This window comes from Sesamum indicum, linkage group LG6, assembly GCF_026168435.1.
Source record: "Sesamum indicum cultivar Baizhima isolate 11 linkage group LG6, ASM2616843v1, whole genome shotgun sequence".
NCBI lineage: Eukaryota > Viridiplantae > Streptophyta > Magnoliopsida > Lamiales > Pedaliaceae > Sesamum > Sesamum indicum.
In genome coordinates this window covers 16,843,102-16,865,856 of record NC_142662.1, presented here as the reverse complement: position 1 = coordinate 16,865,856, position 22,755 = coordinate 16,843,102, and the positions used below count along the sequence as shown (strand labels likewise).

The 22,755-nt window shown below is 31.4% G+C and overlaps 2 protein-coding genes across 10 annotated transcripts; both read left to right on the top strand.

The window, feature by feature from the left end:
* The first annotated feature begins 8,421 nt into the window (after positions 1-8,421).
* Positions 8,422-9,817, top strand: LOC105164338 (metalloendoproteinase 4-MMP). Its single transcript, XM_011082960.3, has one exon. The coding sequence runs from the start codon at positions 8,570-8,572 to the stop codon at positions 9,707-9,709; it is 1,140 nt and encodes a 379-aa protein (XP_011081262.1). The 5' UTR covers positions 8,422-8,569; the 3' UTR covers positions 9,710-9,817.
* A 963-nt stretch (positions 9,818-10,780) lies between these two features.
* Positions 10,781-19,722, top strand: LOC105164339 (Pentatricopeptide repeat (PPR) superfamily protein). 9 transcript variants are annotated; one of them, XM_020695119.2, is made up of 7 exons: positions 10,781-10,940; positions 12,705-12,794; positions 14,853-17,394; positions 17,765-17,843; positions 17,992-18,063; positions 18,590-18,855; positions 19,554-19,722. In XM_020695119.2, exon 3 carries the CDS (start codon positions 14,882-14,884, stop codon positions 17,207-17,209), a length of 2,328 nt encoding a protein of 775 aa, XP_020550778.1. In that variant the 5' UTR covers positions 10,781-10,940; positions 12,705-12,794; positions 14,853-14,881; the 3' UTR covers positions 17,210-17,394; positions 17,765-17,843; positions 17,992-18,063; positions 18,590-18,855; positions 19,554-19,722. The 9 variants fall into 9 exon arrangements, with proteins under 9 accessions (XP_020550778.1, XP_088738239.1, XP_088738238.1 ...); XM_088882113.1 differs by lacking the exons at positions 10,781-10,940; positions 12,705-12,794 and having other exon boundaries at positions 14,532-17,220; positions 17,333-17,394; positions 17,776-17,843; XM_088882112.1 differs by lacking the exons at positions 10,781-10,940; positions 12,705-12,794 and having other exon boundaries at positions 14,532-17,220; positions 17,333-17,394.
* Positions 19,723-22,755: the final 3,033 nt, after the last annotated feature.

The window sequence follows — 22,755 nt, the reverse complement described above, 5'->3', positions numbered from 1 at the left end:
GATCAAGAAAATGTTACAAGTATTGGGATGCTACTGCAGAAGGCTCCACAAACATATTCATGCACTGATGAAGTAATAACGCAATATACGTATAAATTAGCCTTGTGATTTTAGGTCAGCCTACAGAAGACTAGATTTGTCGCGTCTACAGAATATTACTTTAAAGAGAAGACCAGGAAAATAGAATAGGGATTGTACTCATTCCAATATATTTGAATTCATATATTTTATTAGCGATAATTTTCTTGTGTTTTAATCTGCAGACATGATAAAAATTCGCGCTCACAGATATATAAGGGTAGTTTGGTGTATAAAGATTTGTTTGGCTTGAAATAAGTCAGTAATGTCAGTGGTAAATATAAATTTTTATTTAATTTTTTTTGTTGATATTAGCAAATTTATTGAATTTTGAGTAACGAATGAATCATATGTTTGACAGAAGTAAAAGATATAATTTTTCAAATTATAGAGAATTTATATATAATTACATCAAATCTACAAAAAAAAATAATATAATTATCCCTAATAATATTGATGATACCTCCATAGGCATTTCTTAGGCTCAAATAATCTATATATCCAACCTTTGGATGAACCCCAAGACAATGGAGGCTCATCACTAAATCCATGCTAGATAAAGACTTTTAGGCCTATACTGAGCCCACTTGGATTAGATCAATCTACCAACAAATTAGAGAAAATGAAGGGGTGCATAACAATTTATCCATTGTGATATTGAAAATGAGCACTTTATTCTTCTTATGAAGAAAAATATAGCAATTTATCCCTCTATATTTTGTAAAAATGAAGCAATGTACCTCCTTATACAGAGAGATAAATTGCTTCATTTTAAAAATTATAGGGGGTAAATTGTTGTATTTTAAAAAATACAAGGAGGTAAATCGCTATTTATTTTTTTATAAGGGGATAGTTTGCTCACTTACAATATCACAAAGGGTTGCGTGCATTTTTTCCGAAAATGAAGTGGTTCTTACAATGTTGGAATAGCCTCCTATCTCCACTTCAACCAACTTCTTCAATTCTACACAAATAGACATTGGAGAATTTCCCATATTTTTATTGACTAAATATGTTTCAATAATGGAGGATATAGGTGTGTATATAGTTTGGAAAATCGATAAAACTGCACCAAAATTGAAATTTTAATTATCATCAGTGCGAAATGTTTGAAAATTTTGATTTTCGGTTCGAACCGAACCAAATATCAATTATTTATGTATAATATATGTTGTGCTATTTATGTGGTATTATATTGTATTACATATATTATTTAATGGGTATTGTATATAATATGTATTATGATATGAATTTTCATTTTTTAAAATAAAATTTAGTTAACCAAACATCAAATCGAATTGCCAAGATAATTTAAGTTACTAAATCCTTTTGTATTTGGTACCCAAATTTGGTGTTCGAAATTTTGATTTACCAAAATTTTAATTCGATTTGAATTCATTTTACCGAATGCACATCCTAATGGAGAACATGAAAGATAACCATCCCATGTTCCGTCCCCTAGCCCTATAGTTGCACCACCTACCCTAGTTAAACCTAGCAAGTCATATATCCATGATGCCTATGGAGGTAGAACAAATTTAATGCAGTCAAGTGTCCCATATTGGTAATAGATGAAGAGTTTGAGCGGTTTATAAGCACCGTTGTGTCATCTCCCTAGCAAGATGTCTTTTTAGAATAAAAATTGTGAAGCACATATGAAAACAGAGCAAGCAATACCCTCGTGTAGACTAGATTGGCTTATAAGCCCCAATGCTTCCTTTCTAGGACAAAATCTGCAGTTCATACTAATCTAGAGCGGATAATACGTCGCACAATATGGTACAGTTAAATCACAAGCCACGTCAAAGTCCATCCATCACAAATCGTCACAAGCTTTGCAACGGCACAATTTGGTCACAAGCTTTACAATAGGATTCTGACTGCATTGCAAAAATACTAAGACTAACTGTTTAATCCATATCAAAACGCCTTGCGCTACATATTTTTACTAAAAGCATCCGTCCATCGTCACAATGTAAATTTTATTTTTTCACAAATTTTAAAGAATAATTCTTGCAATATTTTTATAATTAGAAAGAGTGTCCAACAAGTAACAAGATTACAACTCCAATTAATTAAACCTCAAATTTAAGGGTGGATAGGGTGTTAAATATTAGTTAACCCACCCCAGATCTAACATATCATCATCTCCATATTTAAATAGGTTTTGGACTTCTGATACAATTTTCAAAGAGTTTGGTAGCATAAACAGAATAACTTTCATATCTATAAACAAATAGTTTTGGACAAGTCATAATTACATCATAATATTCACTAATCAAACATTCTTATCTTTGATAGAACTAAATTGGGAAAAATACAAGCAATCTGTGATATTGTAAATGAGTATATTTTCAAACAATTTACACCACAAAAAAAATTGAGTTTTCGCTACACAACAAAAAATGAGCTAATGAATATTGGGAAGCTGTGGTTTCTTTTGTTTTTTTTTTTTAACTCACGCGCTCCCAGTGAGTTTTGAACCCAATATTTTTAAAATGAAATGTTGAGCTTCAAACCATTGGGATGTCATTTAAGGGACAATGTTGCGAAAGTCGTAGTTAATTGTATTTACTATGTTTTTTTTTTCTTTTTGACTATAGTAATTAACCATAGGGAAGAATCATATTTTTTCTAGTGTTACCCCCCATATTTTTTAAAATATAGTAATGTACTTTCCTGTATTTTTTAAAATGCTTAATCATATTTTGTTATCCGAACTACAACCGTTTTCACTTTGGCATCTAAACTTTTTTTGTGTCAACTTACCATCTCAACTTTATAAAATTTTGCACTTTATCATATATAATTATTTTTAATTAAGTTTTTTATTGAAAAATATTACGTGTAATGCACATGCGATATTTAACAGTTATATGATGTGATATTTTTCACATATGCACAACATGTAATATTTTTCCAACAGAAAAATCAACAAAAAATGTGTTCATATATGGCAAATTAATTGCAAATTTCACAAAGTTGAGATGATAAATTGACACAAAACAAAATTATTGGCAAAGTGTAAAACGAATATAATTTAGGTGACAAAATATAATTTACCATTTCTAAAATAAAGCATTAAATTTTTTCATTTTAAAAAAATATATATAGAGAGAGACTAAATTATTTTTTTTTTCATTAAAAAATAATTTATTTAAATGCAATATTAAAAAGAAAAAAAGAAAATTGCATAAAACCCGAATTAAATTTCCTAAAATTGTTGCAATCCCAGTCAAATCGTCTTAGTATTGTTGTTATGAATTTCCAAATAATAGAGCCGTGGAATCCGACGCAATCTCAACATAGTTCCTTCCATTGACGTACCTCCTTATGTTTCTTTAGAATAACATAAAAGGCAGGCATCTATAGGCGGGTGAAGCTCACACCTGACGTCTCCACTCACCAGTTTTTAAAGTTAAATACAACTACTTACGTTTGATTTGACTTGTAAATGTGCCGTCATGTCCGACAAGTATGAAGTTATGAGTTCAAATTCTAATAAATTATTGCCATTTATTATTTTATTATTCTTTGTAATTTGATTCTTATATTCATTATTGACTATTATATTGATCGATTCCATGACAAAATAAGGTTATATGTTCGGATCCCGGTAACAAATATGAAGTTCTTGTTTTTATTATCTTTTTTTTTAATGAACAACTTTGGATTTGAACACAAGACTTCTCGTATTGAAATCTTGAGCCCAAATTAATGGGTTATGAACATAAAGTTATGAGTTTGAATCTCATTAAATGTGTGTATTTTTCTCATTTTTATTATAATTTAATATTTTATTGAATTGTTATGATCGTTGTTTTTTTTTTCTTGGAGATGAAAGCAACGAACTGTTATTTATTAAATAAATCAAGTACAATTATCAATATCAGACAATTATATCTAATCAGAACCTACTATTAAAGTAGAATAACATCCCACACATTGATGGAATTTGAACCCTTGACCTTAGAATCATGAGGCCTCTAAAAACTATGTAAAACCGCACGAGGTGCATATAGTTGAGAAGAAACATGTACGAACCACTCTAGACAGGCCCAAAAACCTTATCTCAAATATCATTTGTACTTCTTTTTATAACTGAAGAAGCATCAAATTATTGTTTTTTATTCTATTATTTTTTATATTTCTTTGCTAAGTTGACAAGACTGAAGTCCCAAGGTCATGAAGTCGTGGGTTCATATTCTATTAATATATGAGTACTGATCTACTTTAACAGTAGTTGTTGGTTTACAATAATACGTATTATTGGCCTTACACGAAATTTAATATTTAGCCATGATGATCAATAAATAGCTATAAAAAATAGTCATTGATTTAGGTCACGCAACAATTATTAGTCGTAGATTTTTACAAGTGTGGCTAAAATATTTGTCATGGTTAAAAGTCATGGAAAAACATTTTCTACGGCTCATAGCTATGGAAAAACTAGTTTGCATGATGGATAATCTAAATTTTTGCATCAATTTTTGTTTTACAATAATTAACAATAATTATTTACCATAATTTTAATCTATATCTAATAAACTTGTAGTCGATAGTAAATTCTCTTCAGGTATGGTTAGTCATAAGTATTTGATATTAATAATTAATATATTGATTATTGATTGTTGATAATTAAAATTCTTGATGCATTGATTTACACAAAAAAAAAAAATCCTAATCACCTTTTTTTACCCCTCTTCAGTATTTACTTTCATTATAAAAATATTTATTTTGATTTACTGAATTAAACATATTTAATTAAAATAAAACATAAAAATTAAATAATTAATTTTTTCCCCTCAAACTCCAATTAATTGTAAATTATGACTACTTCCATAATTAATTTATTGACTTTAACCCTCCACTTTTTACAGAAACTTAGTCCAAGTAAGTGGATAAATAAGACTTTGAAGAGAACTGGTGGTGAGTAGTGATCAAAGAGTGGTAGGCCCTTCAAATTTCAATTGGGGAATTAGGGTTCAAACAGCAATTAGAGTACCATGGCCCACCAGCCATAGTTCAATTGGTGAAATTGAAATTCCATATTTTTAAAGTTGTGGATTTGAATTTCACTAATTTAATAGTAGTTAAGTGTAATTCTACTTTAATAATAGGTATTAATTAAATTTAATTATATGATATTGATGAATAATATATGATTGTTGTTGTTGTCGGTGGTTGTCAAATATTGATATTTGGTATTAATAATTGTAATCAACTTATATAAAAAAAAAAATAGTGTGTCGCTTTCACTTAAAAAGTAAAAAATAAAAATAGTACACGTGAATAATGAGATGATAATTGGGATAGTTTTAACTCAAAGCAGATTTGACATAACCAAATCAAGTACAGAGCAAGTGTACCGCATTTGCTATTTGCACTACAACAACTGCAATATTTAATCATGGCTAATTGTCATAATTAATAACAAAATAACCGTAGCACATAGTCATTGACCATGGTTATGTAACGGTTATTGGCCGTGATATTTGCCATGATTTTTTAATCCACAGCTATTAAAATTGTAACCAATAATCTTTTTTTTTTTCTAGTAGTGATTGGTCACTTTTCCTAAAATGTATATCAACTACACGATAAATATATTATATTTACTATATAAATAATTCAATTTTTATCGAAATAGATCCGAACTAAAAAAATTTAATGAAATTGATAAGGTCATGATGCCTATACTATATTATTAATAAAATATTTCTTTAAGAAATGAAAGCGAAAGTAAGAAAGAATTGTACCTATAGTGTCGCACTCATCTAATATCAACATAATTGAAATTTTAATAAATTGAAAATTTTATGTATGTCGAGATGTTATATTGAATATATAATGATCTGAATTATTTGGTTCGATTTATATAATTATTGAATAATTTTGTTATTTTAATTTCATATTAGGTAATCGAGTTTTTTTGTTTATAAAAATTGGCTAAAATTATTAAAAATAGTAATTAGAAATAGGAAAGTCGAAATTGAATATTGATGGAAGAGAAACAAATCGCATCGATGAAGGAAAAGAATATCCCAGCAAGGAAAGAAGAATATTTCCCTTAAAGGAAAGTCTGTGGTCAAACTTATCAAATTTTCGTAATACGGTATATTACTGAAATACCCCCAACAGACATATCGTAGCCATGTAATAGGAGTTGGTAAGGGCTGGACCAAGTGGTACTTCACCTTCACCTACTCTAAATAAAGTAACGTGTGACAGCGTGTTGAATCGGACCCTAATGGTACAAATAGAATCGATCTCACTTTTTGACGACACTGAATAAATTATCGAATTTAAAAAAAAAAATGAATGTTGAATTGAAGGAATATTGAGCTGATTTTTCGATTGGGTTTCGGTATGTACCCAATTTTTTATTTCGATCGATTTATTGAACTGTCAAATACTTTATTTTATATGAAATATTTTAAAGTCGGACGATAAATTTTGACTGGAATAAATGAATCAAAAAAAATAAATAGTCTTTGAAATTTTTGAATTTCTTGGTCAAATAAATACATATATAAACCTAAACTATAAAAAGTAATTATTGATCAATTAATTTGTGATTTAGTAACTAGAGTGCCTACCTACTCTCATCAATGACCAAGTTCTTAAAAGTCAAATTAGACTTTTATTGCAAAATAATATTGCAATATGTGTTATATTTAATTTATATAACACGTACATATCAAATAAAATATGGGATACATATTATAAAAAAATATGATTTTTTAATACGATTAATTACCATAATTAAAAATTAAAAGCTATGATCATTAATAATAATTAACCATACTTGTAAGTAAAATGAGTTATAATATAAAATTACGGGAAATGTTTTGGCCATCACTAAAAACTATAAGCAATTATTCAGCTGCATAGTTAAAATCATCACTAAAACTGATTAATTATTGTCAAAAACTTAAATTCTTATATTAATTTATTTAACGTACCGTATAATACTATAGTCGATAATATTATTTATTCTAATTTTTAAATAATAGTTATTTTAATGTAGAAAATAATCAATTTATTTTATTAAGATTATAACACTATTTTATAATTAAAAATAAAAATATCATTATTAATTATGTAGTGGCCATGTCAAAGCACTATTGAAAACAGTCCCCCAACTAAACTACAAGTCTAAAGTCTAAATTTAAGTAGACTTTCCATGGAAATATTTCTCCTTTCTTCCCAAATCCACAACTCCCACATTTTCTTCGTTATATATACAATGTGTGATTTATTACGTCATTTAATATAAAAATAATTACACTCGTCTTTTTTAATATTTGATATAATTATACGTAAATCTCTTGTGGTTTGTAAAATTACATTCAGCATTTATAAAATTTGCTTTCATCTAACAAATAAGGTCATATGTTAGTTAAAAATTCATGGATTTTGTCTATATTAACAAAAATACTGGATAAAAACTTATATTTATCCCTGTTGGATTTGTTGTTGATGTATTGTAAGTTGAATAAACTTTTTTATGATCAAATTATCCTTATATATTTTCACACATTAATGCATGTAAGGAAGTATATCTTTACCATTATAAGGTTATTTTAGTTAGAAAAAATTTGTTTGACCTGCAAAAAATCAGTATAAGTTAATCGATGGTAAATATCAATTTCTGTTCAGTTTTTTTTTTTTACTAATCCCAACAAATTGAATAAATTCTAACTAATAAAAAGACATATTTATTATATGAATGCAAACATCAAGTGTACTAAATATAATTCTTTAAACCGCACGGAGTCTACTTGTAACTACATCGAACCTCAGTAGGGGGGAGTGTAATTATCCATTTAATATATTCAAACTCAAAAAACTGATTCGATGCATCGATGTTTCGAATAAACGAATATGTTCAAACGTGATATAAAAATAAAAAATCATTAGAAAAGTAGATATATATATACCCGTATTTGTGAAAGTCAGATCGACAACTTCTTAGAGTAATAATGTCTCAATCTTACCTATCGAGTAAGATCTCGTTAGCCGTAATTCCCACACTTCACCTAATCAAAATTGACTAATTTTATTTACCTAAACTTCTCATCATAAATAAAATTAATAATAATTTTTTTTTTAAAAAAAAAGAAAAAACTAAATAAGTGGTTCACCAACCATTAAACACTCCTCATCAAACTTCAAACCCCTTCTTGGAATCTTAAATCAATAACATCACATCAAAGAATCTTCCTAACTTTTATCGCTCCATTTCTTGCCCATCGATCTTATCTACATAACCTAAGTCCAATTATATAAAAAATTATTTATTTTAATTATATTTCGATACTTATTAATATAAACATCGATGCCCACGAAAAATAAATAAAATAAATATTTTTGTTACCATAATTATTTATTTATTTTGTTTCCATTAGCTACTAATAAAGCTTTTCGGGCATCATTAATTCAAAAGCTCCGAATTCCAAGGAAGAAAAAATACACTAACTACCACACCATGTTACCGTTTTTCAGTTATATTCATCGTACCTTCTTCTCTCTATTCTTCTTCTTTTTCTTTCTTGTTTCTTTCCCGCTCTCTTCCGCCGCTGATTCTTCCACCAAGTTGGCTGCCGCCGCCCCCGGACCCGCCGCAGATGGTTTCAGTAACACCACGTGGCGGGGCCTCATGCGCTTCCTTGATGCGGATAAGGGCAGCAGCGTTGACGGCATGGCGGAGCTCAAGCGCTACTTCGGCCGGTTTGGGTACCTCCCGGTCCCGCCGGAGAATATGAGCTTTACCGATGATTTTGATGATGTGTTCGAGGAGGCTTTGATTTTGTACCAGAGGAAGTTGGGTTTGACGGAGACGGGGAGGCTGGATTACGACACGATGAGCGTGATCGTCTCGCCGAGGTGTGGGGTCGGGGATTTCAGCGGCGGCGGAGGGGGAGGAGGAGGAGGGGGAGGGGGGAAGAGGTTGAGGACGACGGAGCGGTTTGCGTACTTTTACGGGGAGCCGAGGTGGGTGCGGCCGCCTCCTATGGTGTTGACGTACGCGTTCTCGCCGGGGGACATGATCGACTACGTGAGCCCGTCGGAGGTGAGGACGGCGTTCCGGCGGGCGTTCTCGAGGTGGTCGGCGGTGATTCCCGTGAACTTCACGGAGGCGGAGGATTACTCGTCGGCGGATATAAAGATCGGGTGGTACAGCGGGGACCACGGCGACGGGGAGGCGTTCGACGGCGTGTTGGGGGTGCTGGCGCACGCTTTCTCGCCGGAGAACGGGCGGTTCCACCTGGACGCGGCGGAGAGGTGGGCGGTGGACTTCAAGGCGGAGAAGTCGAAGGTGGCGGTGGATTTGGAATCGGTGGCGACGCATGAGATAGGTCACGTACTGGGGCTGGCGCACTCATCGGTGAAGAATGCGGTTATGTACCCGAGTTTGAGTCCGAGGACCAAGAAACTGGAGCTCCGAAAGGATGACGTGGAAGGGATCCAGGCGTTGTACGGGTCGAACCCGAATTACATTTTCGACCCTCGGTTAGCATCCGACGTGTCTTCGGGTCGGGGCATGGACTTGGAAAGGAGAAAAGGACTGATGAAGTGGACTGCCACAATAGTTATGGCGGCTTACTTCTTTTCTTTGGGATTATGATTTTATATTTTAACTTTTTTACTGTTTGGGGTCTCACGAATTATAATTTAGATTTTTTTTATAGTAAATTACATCAACACTCCATAAAATTATGCTTAATTACACAGACACTTCATATTTTTACAAAACTATACATACACCCCTAAGAGTGTGTGAATATAATTTAATTCAAATGGTGTTTGTGTAGTTTTTACATTCGAGAGTACATCAATATGAATTAAAATTATAATTTCACAGGGTGGAATTATAATTTAATAAAAAATATGGGATGTTTGTATAATTAGGCTTAATCTCGAGATTGTAATATACTTTAACTTTTTTTTTTTAATTTTACTTTTTAGTTTGACCTGGTTGAGATTGTTAGAATTGTAAAGATACTTACATAGGAAAGTAAAGAACATTCTTTTACTTCCATAATGGTCAAATCTTCCTCTTTGTATATATGGCGAGTAGATCATATTTCATATTATACCTCATAATGTTTGTTATAATATTTAGGTCTCTTTTACTTTTTTTTTTTTTTTTAATGAATAGCAATTTATCCTGAATATTGAAAATGAGCACATTACCACCACATGAAAAAAATATAACAATTTATCTCCCTATATTTTTTAAAAGGAAGTAATTTACCTCCTTATACAGAAAGGTAAATTGCTTCATTTTAAAATCATAGGGGGGTAAATTATTGTATTTTAAAAAAATACAGAAAAGTAAATTTTCTCTTTTTTTTTTGATGGGATTGTGGAGAATTTGATAATTTTTTTATGATTAATGTCGGGATATTTGATATGATGATAATTTAATATCTTATTTACGTTATATGAATTATTGTGTGATAATTTTATATTTTTTTATTATTTTTATAGTTATGGTGTGGAATAAAATTACCCCATTAATAATATATAATATAAAATATATATTTAATAATAATATAATATACATTTTCTCCCCTCCCAGATGCAAAATAACATTAGGGACAAATTCGTAATAGATAAAAAAAAAAATTGAGGGCAATATGGACAAATACAAAATAATCAGTTGAGCCCATGTAGATTGTGGTAAAAAAGATAATCAAATCACTCCCAAGTCCTAGATCCTAATAGTGTGTTCTAAATACCATAATCCCTCGAGCTCACTCCCGGAATCAAACCCAACCCGTGCCCCGGCGCACTCAGCGTCAGGGACAGCCGTGGCCTGCGACATCCACGACGATTTCCAGCCAGACTAACAGGTGGGTTGCTAGTTGCGACAACTTGTTTTCTTGTTTCCCTTTTCCCCTTTGTAATTTGAAATGGGTACATAAGAAATGGCGGGTTTGAGGAGGCAATCAAATTGTTTGAAGAAATGCCTGAAAGGGATTTTTTCTTGATTGCACTTCTTATTATCTCTATTCAGCTAATTTATTTGATTTTCTTGCAAACTTTTTGCGCTAAAAAAATTTAGTCTTTTATGTAGAAATAGGTGTTAGGCTCATAAATTTTTCACAAAATCAGATCATTCTCTTTTTCTACATGATAGTAACAATTAAATTCTTTTATTAAATTTGAGACATAGAAGGTCGAAGAACTCGTCTCGTTTAAGAATTGATTTTTTTCCCCTTAAATTCTTCCTTGTTTTGTTTACATTAGTTGTGACGTAATGTTGTTTCCTGCCTCAAGTTGAGCTTTTCTGATTCAAAGTTGATTTGCTATAAATCAGAGCCACTTTAATGCGTATTGCTGATGCAATGGCCTGAAAATGGCTTCACCTTTTTCCGGTATTCCTTTGGCTATAAATGGATACAAGACTATGGAGATTTCATTCACCACAATGTTGTTTGGAAATTTTGCGAGCACGCATGTCTTTGCTTTGTCTAGAAAAGAGCTTATATTGAAAAACATTAGGACACTTGTATTAATTATTTAATTCAGTTGGAATTTACAGATTGCTTTCACCTGTTAGAGCTCGAGCTAAAAATGTTATACTCGAGTTTGAGCGGATATTTTGGCTGAGCTCGGTTTGTTTGCACCCACATTGTCACCCTAAGTTTCACTTAAACACACGGGGGTGGAAAAAAGCAGTGAATGGACATATTTGCCCCTTAAATCTATTAAGAAATAGGAACGGAAAGTAGGTCGGGTAGACCAAAGCCTCAGCCAGAATGGACGGACCTGCCACATTCGGGTCTAAATTATTAGGTCCAGGATGAGTTTTAATTTTAACTTTACTTTGTACGTATATTTATGAAATAATTATATTTTTAACATAATGATGGATTATTATATATTTATAAAGAATAATCTTAAATTTGTTTGAGAAATATAACAATTACTTGAAAAGAGAAAATAAAAAATAAGTGAGTTTTGGAGGTTTAAACCCACCAAGGTTGGGCTGTCTTGAAATGCACGGAGTCCAATTAAGTTTAAATGTGGCTGGTTCTAGGGGCCAGCCAAACCTATCTCAAACCCACCACGTTGTCATCCCTATTAAGAAACATGAATGAAGGTGCATATTGTTACAAAATCTATTGTAAAGGTGCAAAACGGCAAAAAACCAATTTAAAAATGCCAATTACTATATTATGTGTGTTTTGTGGGAAATTAGACCTCACACTCAGAGATGGAAAAGGACATTGGAAATTTCTTAAACTAGGGACCAAAACTCCTATTAATTGTTGGGAAAAAGAAGAATTTATCTAATGAAATTTAGCCAAATTTAATTTATTAATTATACTTAGTTTATGATTAATTATGATTTGGTAGATTTCTGTATTAAATTTATTTAAATAAGTAAGATTTTAAGGGATTTCATTGAATCTTATCTTAAAACTATGATTTGAATGAAATTAGGATACTGTAATTTTGTGTAGGTATCTTTCCAATTACTGTAATAAAAAAAATGGACTCCAATTTTTCTTTCCCTCACCCGTTCTACCGCTCTTTTTTATTTTCATAGTTTCTATTTCACAATTGAAAAACCCTACCATCTAATTCTCTTTGTCCTCACAATCGTCCAGAAAGAAGATAAGATCATCAACACCAGAGAAGAAGAACAAAGGGGAAAGGAAAAGGAATTTATTTGATGACTTCTCTCTTTTTGTATCTATGTAAGTATCGGTGTTTAGGTTCTTAATTTGTATGTATTCCTGTAATTGTTTGATTTATGGTGTTACAAGCTTGAAACATTTTGGTTGATGTAATGTAAACTTTTGTGCACCTGTGGTTGCATTTTATTATTTGTGTATTCTTTGTTCGAATTAAGAATTTTGTAGCATGAGGAATGGTGATTCTTGATTAAAAAGGATATCAACTTGGGGGCAGGCATGTGAAACTCAATCATTCAAAATTCTGTTAAGTTTAATTTTTCTGTAGAAAATTCATCTATTTGTTAGTGATACCAAGTTATATTTGTGTGTTTGCTCGACTCATCCTATTTATGTAAATTATTTGAAGTCTGTTGTGATTTCAATGGATTTCTCACTTAAACTTTGGACTTTTGGTTGGGTTTTGTTTCTCCTTTTCCAATTTATGATGTTTTTGCTGGATCAGCCTTGTTTGGTTTTGTTTCGAATTCTTGATTTTTTAAACTTTAGTATTTTTAAGTGACTTTTTATTTGTGTGTATTGAGTTTTGTGTGAGAAATGAGAATATGTTAGGATTTGTACGCTATGTGATAGATTTTCTTACGAACATACATGACTAAAATGAAAAAATATTTGAATTAGGATGTTCTCTAATAATAGTTGTGTACATGAATTCACAATAGAATAAAGATGTGTTTGGATAAAGATGTTTTGTGATAACAAAAAGGATTAATATCTTGTGGTAGCTTTTTGAATGAAAATATGTGATAGAATGTATTTTCTAAAATTCCTGGTCAAATCCCCAAAAAAAAGGCTCAATCCAATATGATCTCACAATTTGAAATACTATGGAAGTAAAAATGACATTTTGAAAATGAAACCAACCAGACCTAGATATTCCTTAGCATTTATGGTTTAATTTAGGAGTTTCTGGTCTTGTTTGGTCTAAAGACACTTCAAGTATTTTTTGGGACAGCCACAGCCCAGCCATAATTAATCGTAATGCTCAAATTTATAACTAATTGGCATTCCATATATATATATATATATATGTATGTATATTCCTCTGGAGCAAATGTCTTGTGTTAAGCCATTTTGTAAAACCTTGGGAACTGAACTGATGTATCCTTTTGTCCTTTTCTTTCATAGAACTAGAAACAACTAGTTACATTTTAAATACATTGCAACATGATAAAATTCAACAACTTATGTCAAAACATAACAAACAGACAACAAATATAATGAGTAGAAGCTACTATAAAATAGGAAAAATACTTGAATAGGAAACCTTCTATCAAATGAAGAGCTTTATAGTTTGTTTGTTTGTGCGGAAAATTGATGTTGAGCGGAACCTTGGTAAAGAAAAGTGGATGGAAAGAAGTAAAATTTTATGTATATGAAATCCCTCTAAAGTCCAATTTTGTTTCCGTCCAAAACTGAGTGGGAAAAGTGTTAGTATAAGGTCGAAAAGACAAAAAATTGGTTTTACTTTATTTACTATAATACCGATAGACCCAATTTAACTGTAAGAAAGAATTTCTATTATTTTGAGATATTAGCATTTAAAAAAATATTCACTCTTGCTTTTGTTTTAAGATGATTAATACGTTTTCAATTTATTTTCCATAATTTAAATTGTTTTAGCGTTAATTGCTAGTACAAAATGAAAATAAAAAGGTTAATTGGTAAAATTACAGAAGTTATTCTTTCCTTCAGGTTATTTTTCTCGTCCAAACAAGGAAAAATATTTGAAATTTACTTTCTTTCTATCATACCAAATAAACTAAAAAAGGGTATTATTCTTTTTTCTTCTCCAATCACTTTTCCTCTTCCGGTAACTTGTCATTCCCTCCGATTGAACCAAACGAAACCTTAAGGTCCCGGACAAGACCTTGTTCTCTCTTTTTGCCCTTTCTGTTTTACCTTGGGCCTTTACCTGCTGAAGGTAATTGAAAAAGGCTTATCTAACATCAGTGTAATCTTTTTCTTTTTCTCAACTATTGACTGTCTTCCGATATGATTGGATTCTGTGTTTGGTTTGCTTCATGGATCTTATTTCATCTTTCAACATTTTTGCATCAGGATCTGCCACCTTAAGCTTTGGAAATCCCATGCTTGTATTGAAATCCTTAAAGTTCTACAAGCGCCTCTACTGTTCTTCAGTTCCTGATTCCGAAGCCAGTTACCTTACCAAACACATTGATTCTTTCCTCTCTAACAGTGTACTTGACTCCAGGACCCTTCTCTCTACTCATGCCTATATCATAACAACTGGTCATTCACATAATAGATTCATAGCATCCAAGCTGATAGCATCTTATGCTTCATTTAACCAGCCTCATTCTTCCACCAAAGTTTTTGATTCCCTCAGTTTCAAAGACCCTTTTCTTTGGAACTCCATCATCAAAGCTCATTTTTCAAATAGAAACTATGTGCAAGCCCTTGATTTCTTCTCCAAGATGCCCTCTTTTGGCAATTTGCCTAATCAATTTACCATCCCTATGGTGGTTTCAGCCTGTGCTGAACTTGGGTCGCTTTGTTTTGGCATGAATGTCCATGGATTGGCGTCAAAACTGAATCTTTTTTGTGGGAATTCAGCTGTTGGGGCTTCATTTGTGTATATGTATTCGAAATGTGGGGTTGTGGATGATGCTTCTTTTGTGTTTGATGAAATTGCTATGAAGGATGTTGTTGCTTGGACTGCGATTGTGATTGGGTATGTGCAGAATGGTGAGAGTGATAGCAGTTTGCAGTGCCTTTGTGAGATGCACAGGCTTGGTGGTTATGATGAGAGGCCAAATTCTCGGACATTAGAAGGGGGGTTCCAAGCTTGTGGCAATTTGAGTGCTTTGACAGAAGGCAGGTGCTTGCACGGATTTGCACTTAAATCTGGAATTATGTCCTCACATATCGTTCAATCTGCGGTTTTGTCAATGTATTCTAAGTGTGGAAGTATTGAGGATGCACGAGTTTCATTTTGTGAAGTTGTCAACAAGGATCTATTCTCATGGACATCATTTATTGGCGTTCATGCAAAGTTGGGGTATGTTTGTGAATGCTTTCAAATATTTTTTAAGATGCAGGCTAATGGGGTATACCCAGATGGAATGGTAATTAGTTGTTTGATTTCTGGCTTTGCTAATTCCATGAAGATCTTAGAAGGGAAAGCATTTCATGGTTTTATAGTAAGGAGAAATTTTGATGTTGATCAGATTGTTCGTAGTTCATTAATGGCAATGTATTGTAAGTTTGACCTCCTGGCTCTTGCAGAGAAGATCTGTTTTGGAGGTCATAATCAGGAGAAAGACTGTTGGAACTTGATGATTGTTAGCTATGAAAAAGCAGGATTAGAGATGAACTGCATAAAGTTGTTCCGAGAGATGCAGCATGAAGGAATTGAAGCTGATTTGAACAGCGTGATATCTGTGGTTTCTTCCTGCTCAAGATTGGGAGCGATCCATTTTGGTCAATCTGTACATTGCCATATTATCAAAAGTTTGATGTTTGAGAAGGTTTCAGTTGTAAATTCACTTATAAACATGTATGGGAAATGTGGGAATTTGACCATGGCCCAGAGTTTGTTTCATCAAACAAGCCAGGACATTGCTACATGGAATTCTCTTATCTCATGTTATGCTGACAGTGGACATCCTTTTAAGGCTCTGATTCTTTTTGACAAAATGATTTCGACAGGCCTGAAGCCTAACACAACAACACTGGTAACTTTGCTGTCTGCATGTGCTCAGACTGCATCCTTGGACAAAGGAAGAAAAATTCATGATTACATCAGAGAACAGGGATTTGAATATGAAGTTTCTCTTGCTACAGCCCTGGTCGATATGTATGCAAAATGTGGACAAATTGATTTGGCGAAAGAAATCTTTGACTCGATGAATGAAAAGGATGTTGTATCTTGGAATGTGATGATATCCTCTTATGGGATGCATGGACACGGGAAATCTGCAATTAATGTTTTCCAACAAATGGAAGAAAATGGTGCTAGACCAAATGACCTTACATTTCTTTCAGTCCTCTCAGCCTGTGCTCATGCTGGATTGTTTGATGAGGCCAAGTCTCTGTTTGATCAAATGAAAGAATATTCCATCATACCAACACTTAAGCACTATGCTTGTATGGTAGATCTTTATGGACGATCAGGTCGTCTGCATGAAGCTGAATCTCTTGTTTCATCAATGCCTTTTGCTCCTGATGGGGGCATCTGGGGTTCTCTGTTAACTGCTTGCAAAATGCACAATAATGCTGAGATGGGTATTAAGATCGCAAAGCGCGCTATGGAAACCGACCCAGAAAATGATGGGTATTACATATTAATCTCAGACTTCTATAGCTCTGTCGAGATGTGGAAAGAGGTGGAAGAAGTTAGAAGGACAATGAAGGATAGAGGGATAAGGAAGACAATGGGCTGGAGTACATTATAACTAGCGTAATGGTAACAAAATATAATCAGGGAATCCTTGCAGAACTTTAGATCATAAAAATTTGTCAGGATTATAACAAATTGAATTAATCTCCATCTATCCGGTTGTCTTGGTACATGGCAGCAAGCATTATATTCAAAAACAGCAGATGACTATGAATGCAGTTGTATTGACATGATGTTCAGGTATTATTTTCACCCCTTGTCATTGCATTGAATCTCTTTTTGCTGTTTCTGAATGATGATATCTTTACTTGTTACTGCTCTTGTCAACCTTGTATGTTTAATTTCGAAATTTGCCATCTTTTTGCATTATGATGAGAAGTCTCGGTAGCTTATCTTCAGAAACGTGCTTAAATTTGTAGGCAAAAGAGTGAATTTCTCTGAGTTACCAAACGTGGAGCTAAATCTTTTTAAATTATGGCACTTGTTGCAGCTATATTTCATGAGTTCCAGAAACCTCTTTTTGCTTTGTGCTTTGTTGACTTTGCAAAACTGCCAGATCTTTTCATTAAGTTCCCATGGATTCCAAATATTTTCATAATTTTATCTGCAGTTTTCTTGTAGATTTGGCGACTGCAATGATTCGAGGCAAAATGTCCTAACAATTGTGTGGTTGTTGCCTTCTCAGCAAGGTATGTTCATAATGCTTATACCTTTGCTCCTTGTTTCTGTGATCTCTGTATAATTTGCATTTATTGCTAGTTAACTATATGAGAAGATGATTCCATCAGCTTTCCACTTGCACGGCTGAAATAATGTGACTGGTTAATGTTCTGATAGTTGAGGGCTGCCTCTTAATTGACCTGAATCTGGAGATTGAAGATGCAGACATCCTCATACTAGATACCAGAGGTATGGTATTTTCCATGTAAGAATATAAGGAGCTAGTATTCATTGATGAGCAACTTGTCTTTGATTCAGCCCCTTCAGTTTTGCTGTGCATTAAGAGATTAAAAATTATGGTTGTTTCATTCAGAAAGTTAATCAACATATGACATTTCAATTATAGTTGGATGTGTTGTTTCCTTCAGTAGTAGCAAAATGAAAATTGTGATTTCCCTTTACATCTTCTCTGTATAAGCATGCCGAACATTAGATGCATCTCTAATGTGAATTTGACCCTAATAGGAGTAAATTTTGCTAGGAGCACTTCATGTAAAGGTAATTATTTATTGTTTTAACAAATAATCCTTAATCCGATCAACCGAACACATACCATCTGATAAGTACAAACCATCTGGTTTAGAGAAAAAAGAAATTCTGGCTATTTAATTTATGATAATTTGAGTGCATGTTCACGAACCACTTCACATATTCTCGAATATCCCTGTGAAGACAATTGAGGAAAGATGTTGATATTTGGTTGCCCATGTCGTAGATTGCTCATGTCCATTGGAAGACGGAACATGCTGGTTCTCAAATTCATTGAAACTCGAGATCTTCTACAAAATCAACTCACGTCGAAAGTGTAGCTGTTTGGTTCTTGCTAGAAATAGAATAGCTTAACAATGTGGAAATCTACTCATCATCTCCTAGTATTTCAGTTATGGTTCCAGTGGAGCCAGTGATGCTGCAGATGAGAGTTGTGAGCAAGTTTATGAGAAGTCGAAGAAGCGGTTTTGCTATAAGTTGCAGACTCTTTAGGTAAGTAGCTTCAAATAGTCTGGAAACTGGATATCTCTTTGTTCCTATAAATTCCCAATTCTATGACATAATTAGTCGAAAACGATCTCGATTTTTCCTAGTAATATCTGCTCTTATGTTGAAAGAATGTATGATTATACCGATTTCTCCTAAAGTTGGAGCATAATACAAACAAATCTATAGGTTTTCTGAAAAACTATACAGTGATCTTTCTTTTTTAAATTTGATGGGATGTGAAATTTGAAATATAGTCATATGGGATGTTACTATAATGTTTTTTTATAAAAAATTAATGGATATTTTTTATATTAATATGCTCAATTTTTGTGTCCATTTGCCTAATTATGCTTCTTTTTCCCATCATATCAGGGAAGAGGAAATCCTAAAATCAAGTTAGTCAAGACTATATATGTACTTTGTTACTGTTATTATTGTGATGATGATGCAAATAATATTATCTGTAGTTGGTTCTAATTTTCCAGAAATACAAAAATAAACATGTGCTTATCATAGTGAATTCTTGTATTTTCCTACCTAATCAGAGTTCCTGCGCATGAAAGCCAAAAGATATTTACATATTTTATACTATCTTATCAACAATACATTCACAACATTATAAACTTTAAATCATTTATACGTCTTACTCCCTCTTAATCAAGCCCATGCTTATGTTTTAAGTTCCAATTGTGTGTGATCAGGAATGGCAATGGGTTCGATTTAGATCTGAAGTCGGACCAAGCAAGGTGGCTTTTCAAGATATAATCGGGTCTCGAGGTGGATTGGTGATGTATATGGGTTGTTGATGGGTTAACTCTCAAGTTCATTATAATTGATTTAATTACACTAATATTACTAACTACTTTTACATTTCTAACTTTTCACATTTTTATGAGAAACAAACATTTCAAAATTTAAATTATTATTTTTTTAAATTAATGAGAAACAAATTAAAGGAATGTGAAGAATTTTATAAAGCAGTCAAAATTTGCAGTTTATATGTAATCATTTAAAATTCTTTTTTCCCCTAATAAACTGATGTTATACAATTATATTATAAATTTTAATGAACGTATCAAATGTCAATATTTAATAATAATTTATAATGAACTAACATGTATTATTATTATTATTGTGATTGAAAATTCACAATTTAATTTTAAAAAGAATCATGGAGAAATTGATTGCACAATTATTCATCTCATGATTTGTTTCGAAAAGAGCTGTATTTTTTAATGTGTTACAAGTTTTTTATTTTATATTTAACAAATGAATTTTTTATGTAACCTGATTACTTTTCATAGAGAATTAATAATACAAATTTAATTGTATTATATTACATTATAAGTTGATTTAAAAATATTGTCATTCTTATTGTTATTATTTTAAATTTTATAAATATTTAATATAAAAAATAGGTATCATCGACCCAATTCGACTTATTTGCTACCATAATCATTTATAACCTATTAATTCAAATACATTTTAAACTCAATCTGTTTGGACTCAACCGAATCCGCCCATTTGCAATCCCCAATTTTGAGCTTTGATATATTGGACCCTAGTTTGATCCGAATTTAATATTTTTATATTTTTTACATTATATATAGATATGATACGTTTGTACATGTATGAAAAAAAAATGTGTATATGATGTTTATACTTACATAAAAATATAATAATAGAAGTAATATTTTTATAAATTAAAATAATGAGGTAAAATAATCAGCAGTTTTAATGATCATATAAGTAACAGTTTTAATGATCATATAAGTAACATATAATTTGAAAAACTTAATATTTAGAGCCTGAGATATGCACATATGATTAATTTACAAAAATAAGTATCTATTTTTTAAAAATGTTCTTAAGTGCTTCAAGGTGGTATTACTTTTTTTTTTAAGAAAAATCACTTTTTTTAATATTTCAAAATTTTCAAATCAGAATTTCTGGTTTCCGAGCAGGTTGGGCTTTCAAATTTTGACAAATACATCCTAAATCTGGCCCGTTATTGATTTCAATTTAATTATGTTTCAATAATATTTTATAAGATTAATTATACTTAGATCCTTCCTAAAAATGTGAAATTACACTTTTTTCTAAAAAAAATTGAAATCTCACTTACATCTCTTTCGAAAACTCATTGTTTACATCTTTTCCCATTTCGTTATAATTTAGACGAAAAATGTTGATATTAACAAAAATGAATTACAGAAATCTTCAATTTTGCCCTTGTTCAACATTATCATGTCATAATTTCGTACTTACAAGAAGAAAAATGTAATGATTGCCTCACTCTGTATACACATGTCACATTTATCCCTTTGTAAGTACAAAAATATACTTGAGAATGCTAAATGAGGTGAAAAATTAAAAACTTATGAAATATTTTCTGCTAACTTTAGCATTATTCGTTCAAAAACCCTAATAGTGAGGTCATATATAAATGAAAAAATTTCAAAAGGAATATAAATACAACTTCAAAACTTCTTTCAGGACATATTTTTAGAAGGGATTTAACTGTAATTAACCTTATTTCATAATAAAGTATTGTCTTAAATGTTGTTAAACATGTACCCAAAGTTGATATCATTTTCAACTTGATCACATGGTATACATTGATTTGAAATATGAATTAGAGGTGAGTAGCTATCATAGTAGCATCATTATCTTGGTCAATAAAGCATCAATTTCACATAAATATTTATGTTCTTGGAACCAAATTTGGTTCTTTGATAGTGTGATTATGATGTTGGGTCCATGTGATACAGTCCCTTAAACAACATTAATCAATTAAGTGCTTCTTTTAAGGCAATCATCATGGTCAAAAAGTTCTATGTTGTGGGGCCACATTTTTAATGATTTTGAGAAATTGATTTCCAACATAATTATATAGATTAGGTCAACAATATTCCACTTTGAAACAAGTATTTTGGATTGAAAATTTTATTTTGAAGTTTGTTGTATTTTTTTATTTTATTTAATGTGTATATATTATGTATACAAAAATTATATTATTTATTTTATCAAAAAAAAATTACGCACATGATGTACATATATTAATTGAAGTAGAAAATGCAACATGGTTTAGAATGTAAAATTCGATTATTCGTATAATATTTAAAAGCTAGCTCCAGCCTGTTACTTACCTAGAAAAATATTTTTGTATTTAACTAAGGATTAAATGCAACCTACCCTTGTGTAAAAACACTATAAGGTAAAAACCCTTTCGGAGAAAAATAAAGCTTCTGAATTTAAAAAAAAATAAAAAATGATCGCGTGCAGGAGATAGTGAGGTTTTTTTTTTTAAAAAAAGAAAATTTATCATTATTATTTAATATAGGAGGATTTGTGTGGAATGCAATTAACCCGGGAGCTAATAGAGATGTCTATGTTTTTTTTTACTTTTTTTTGGAAAAATGCAAGCAACCCCCTTGTGATGTCGCAAATGAGCAAACTACCCCTTATGAAAAAATAAATGGCGATTTACCTCTCTGCATTTTTTAAAATACAACAATATATGCCCCTATGATTTCTAAAATGAAGCAATTTACCTTCCTGTGTAAGGAGGTAAATTGCTTCATTTTAAAAAATACAGTGGCAGCAAATTGCTATATTTTTTTCATATGGGGTAATGTGCCAATTTTCAATATCACAATGGGATAAATTGCTATTCAGCCTTTCTTTTTTCTTCTCTATATCTATGGTAAAATTTTTAGATATTATACAACTTTCTACACAGTAATGAAAAATATTGCTATTATATTTCAAGTCTAAGTTTGTGTAAATAACATAAATGTGGAATGATACATGAAACTATTAAACAACTAGACATTAGTAGATTTTTGCTAGAATTTGAACTCCAAAATCATGGCAACTATCATAAAATTCACCCTAAAATGC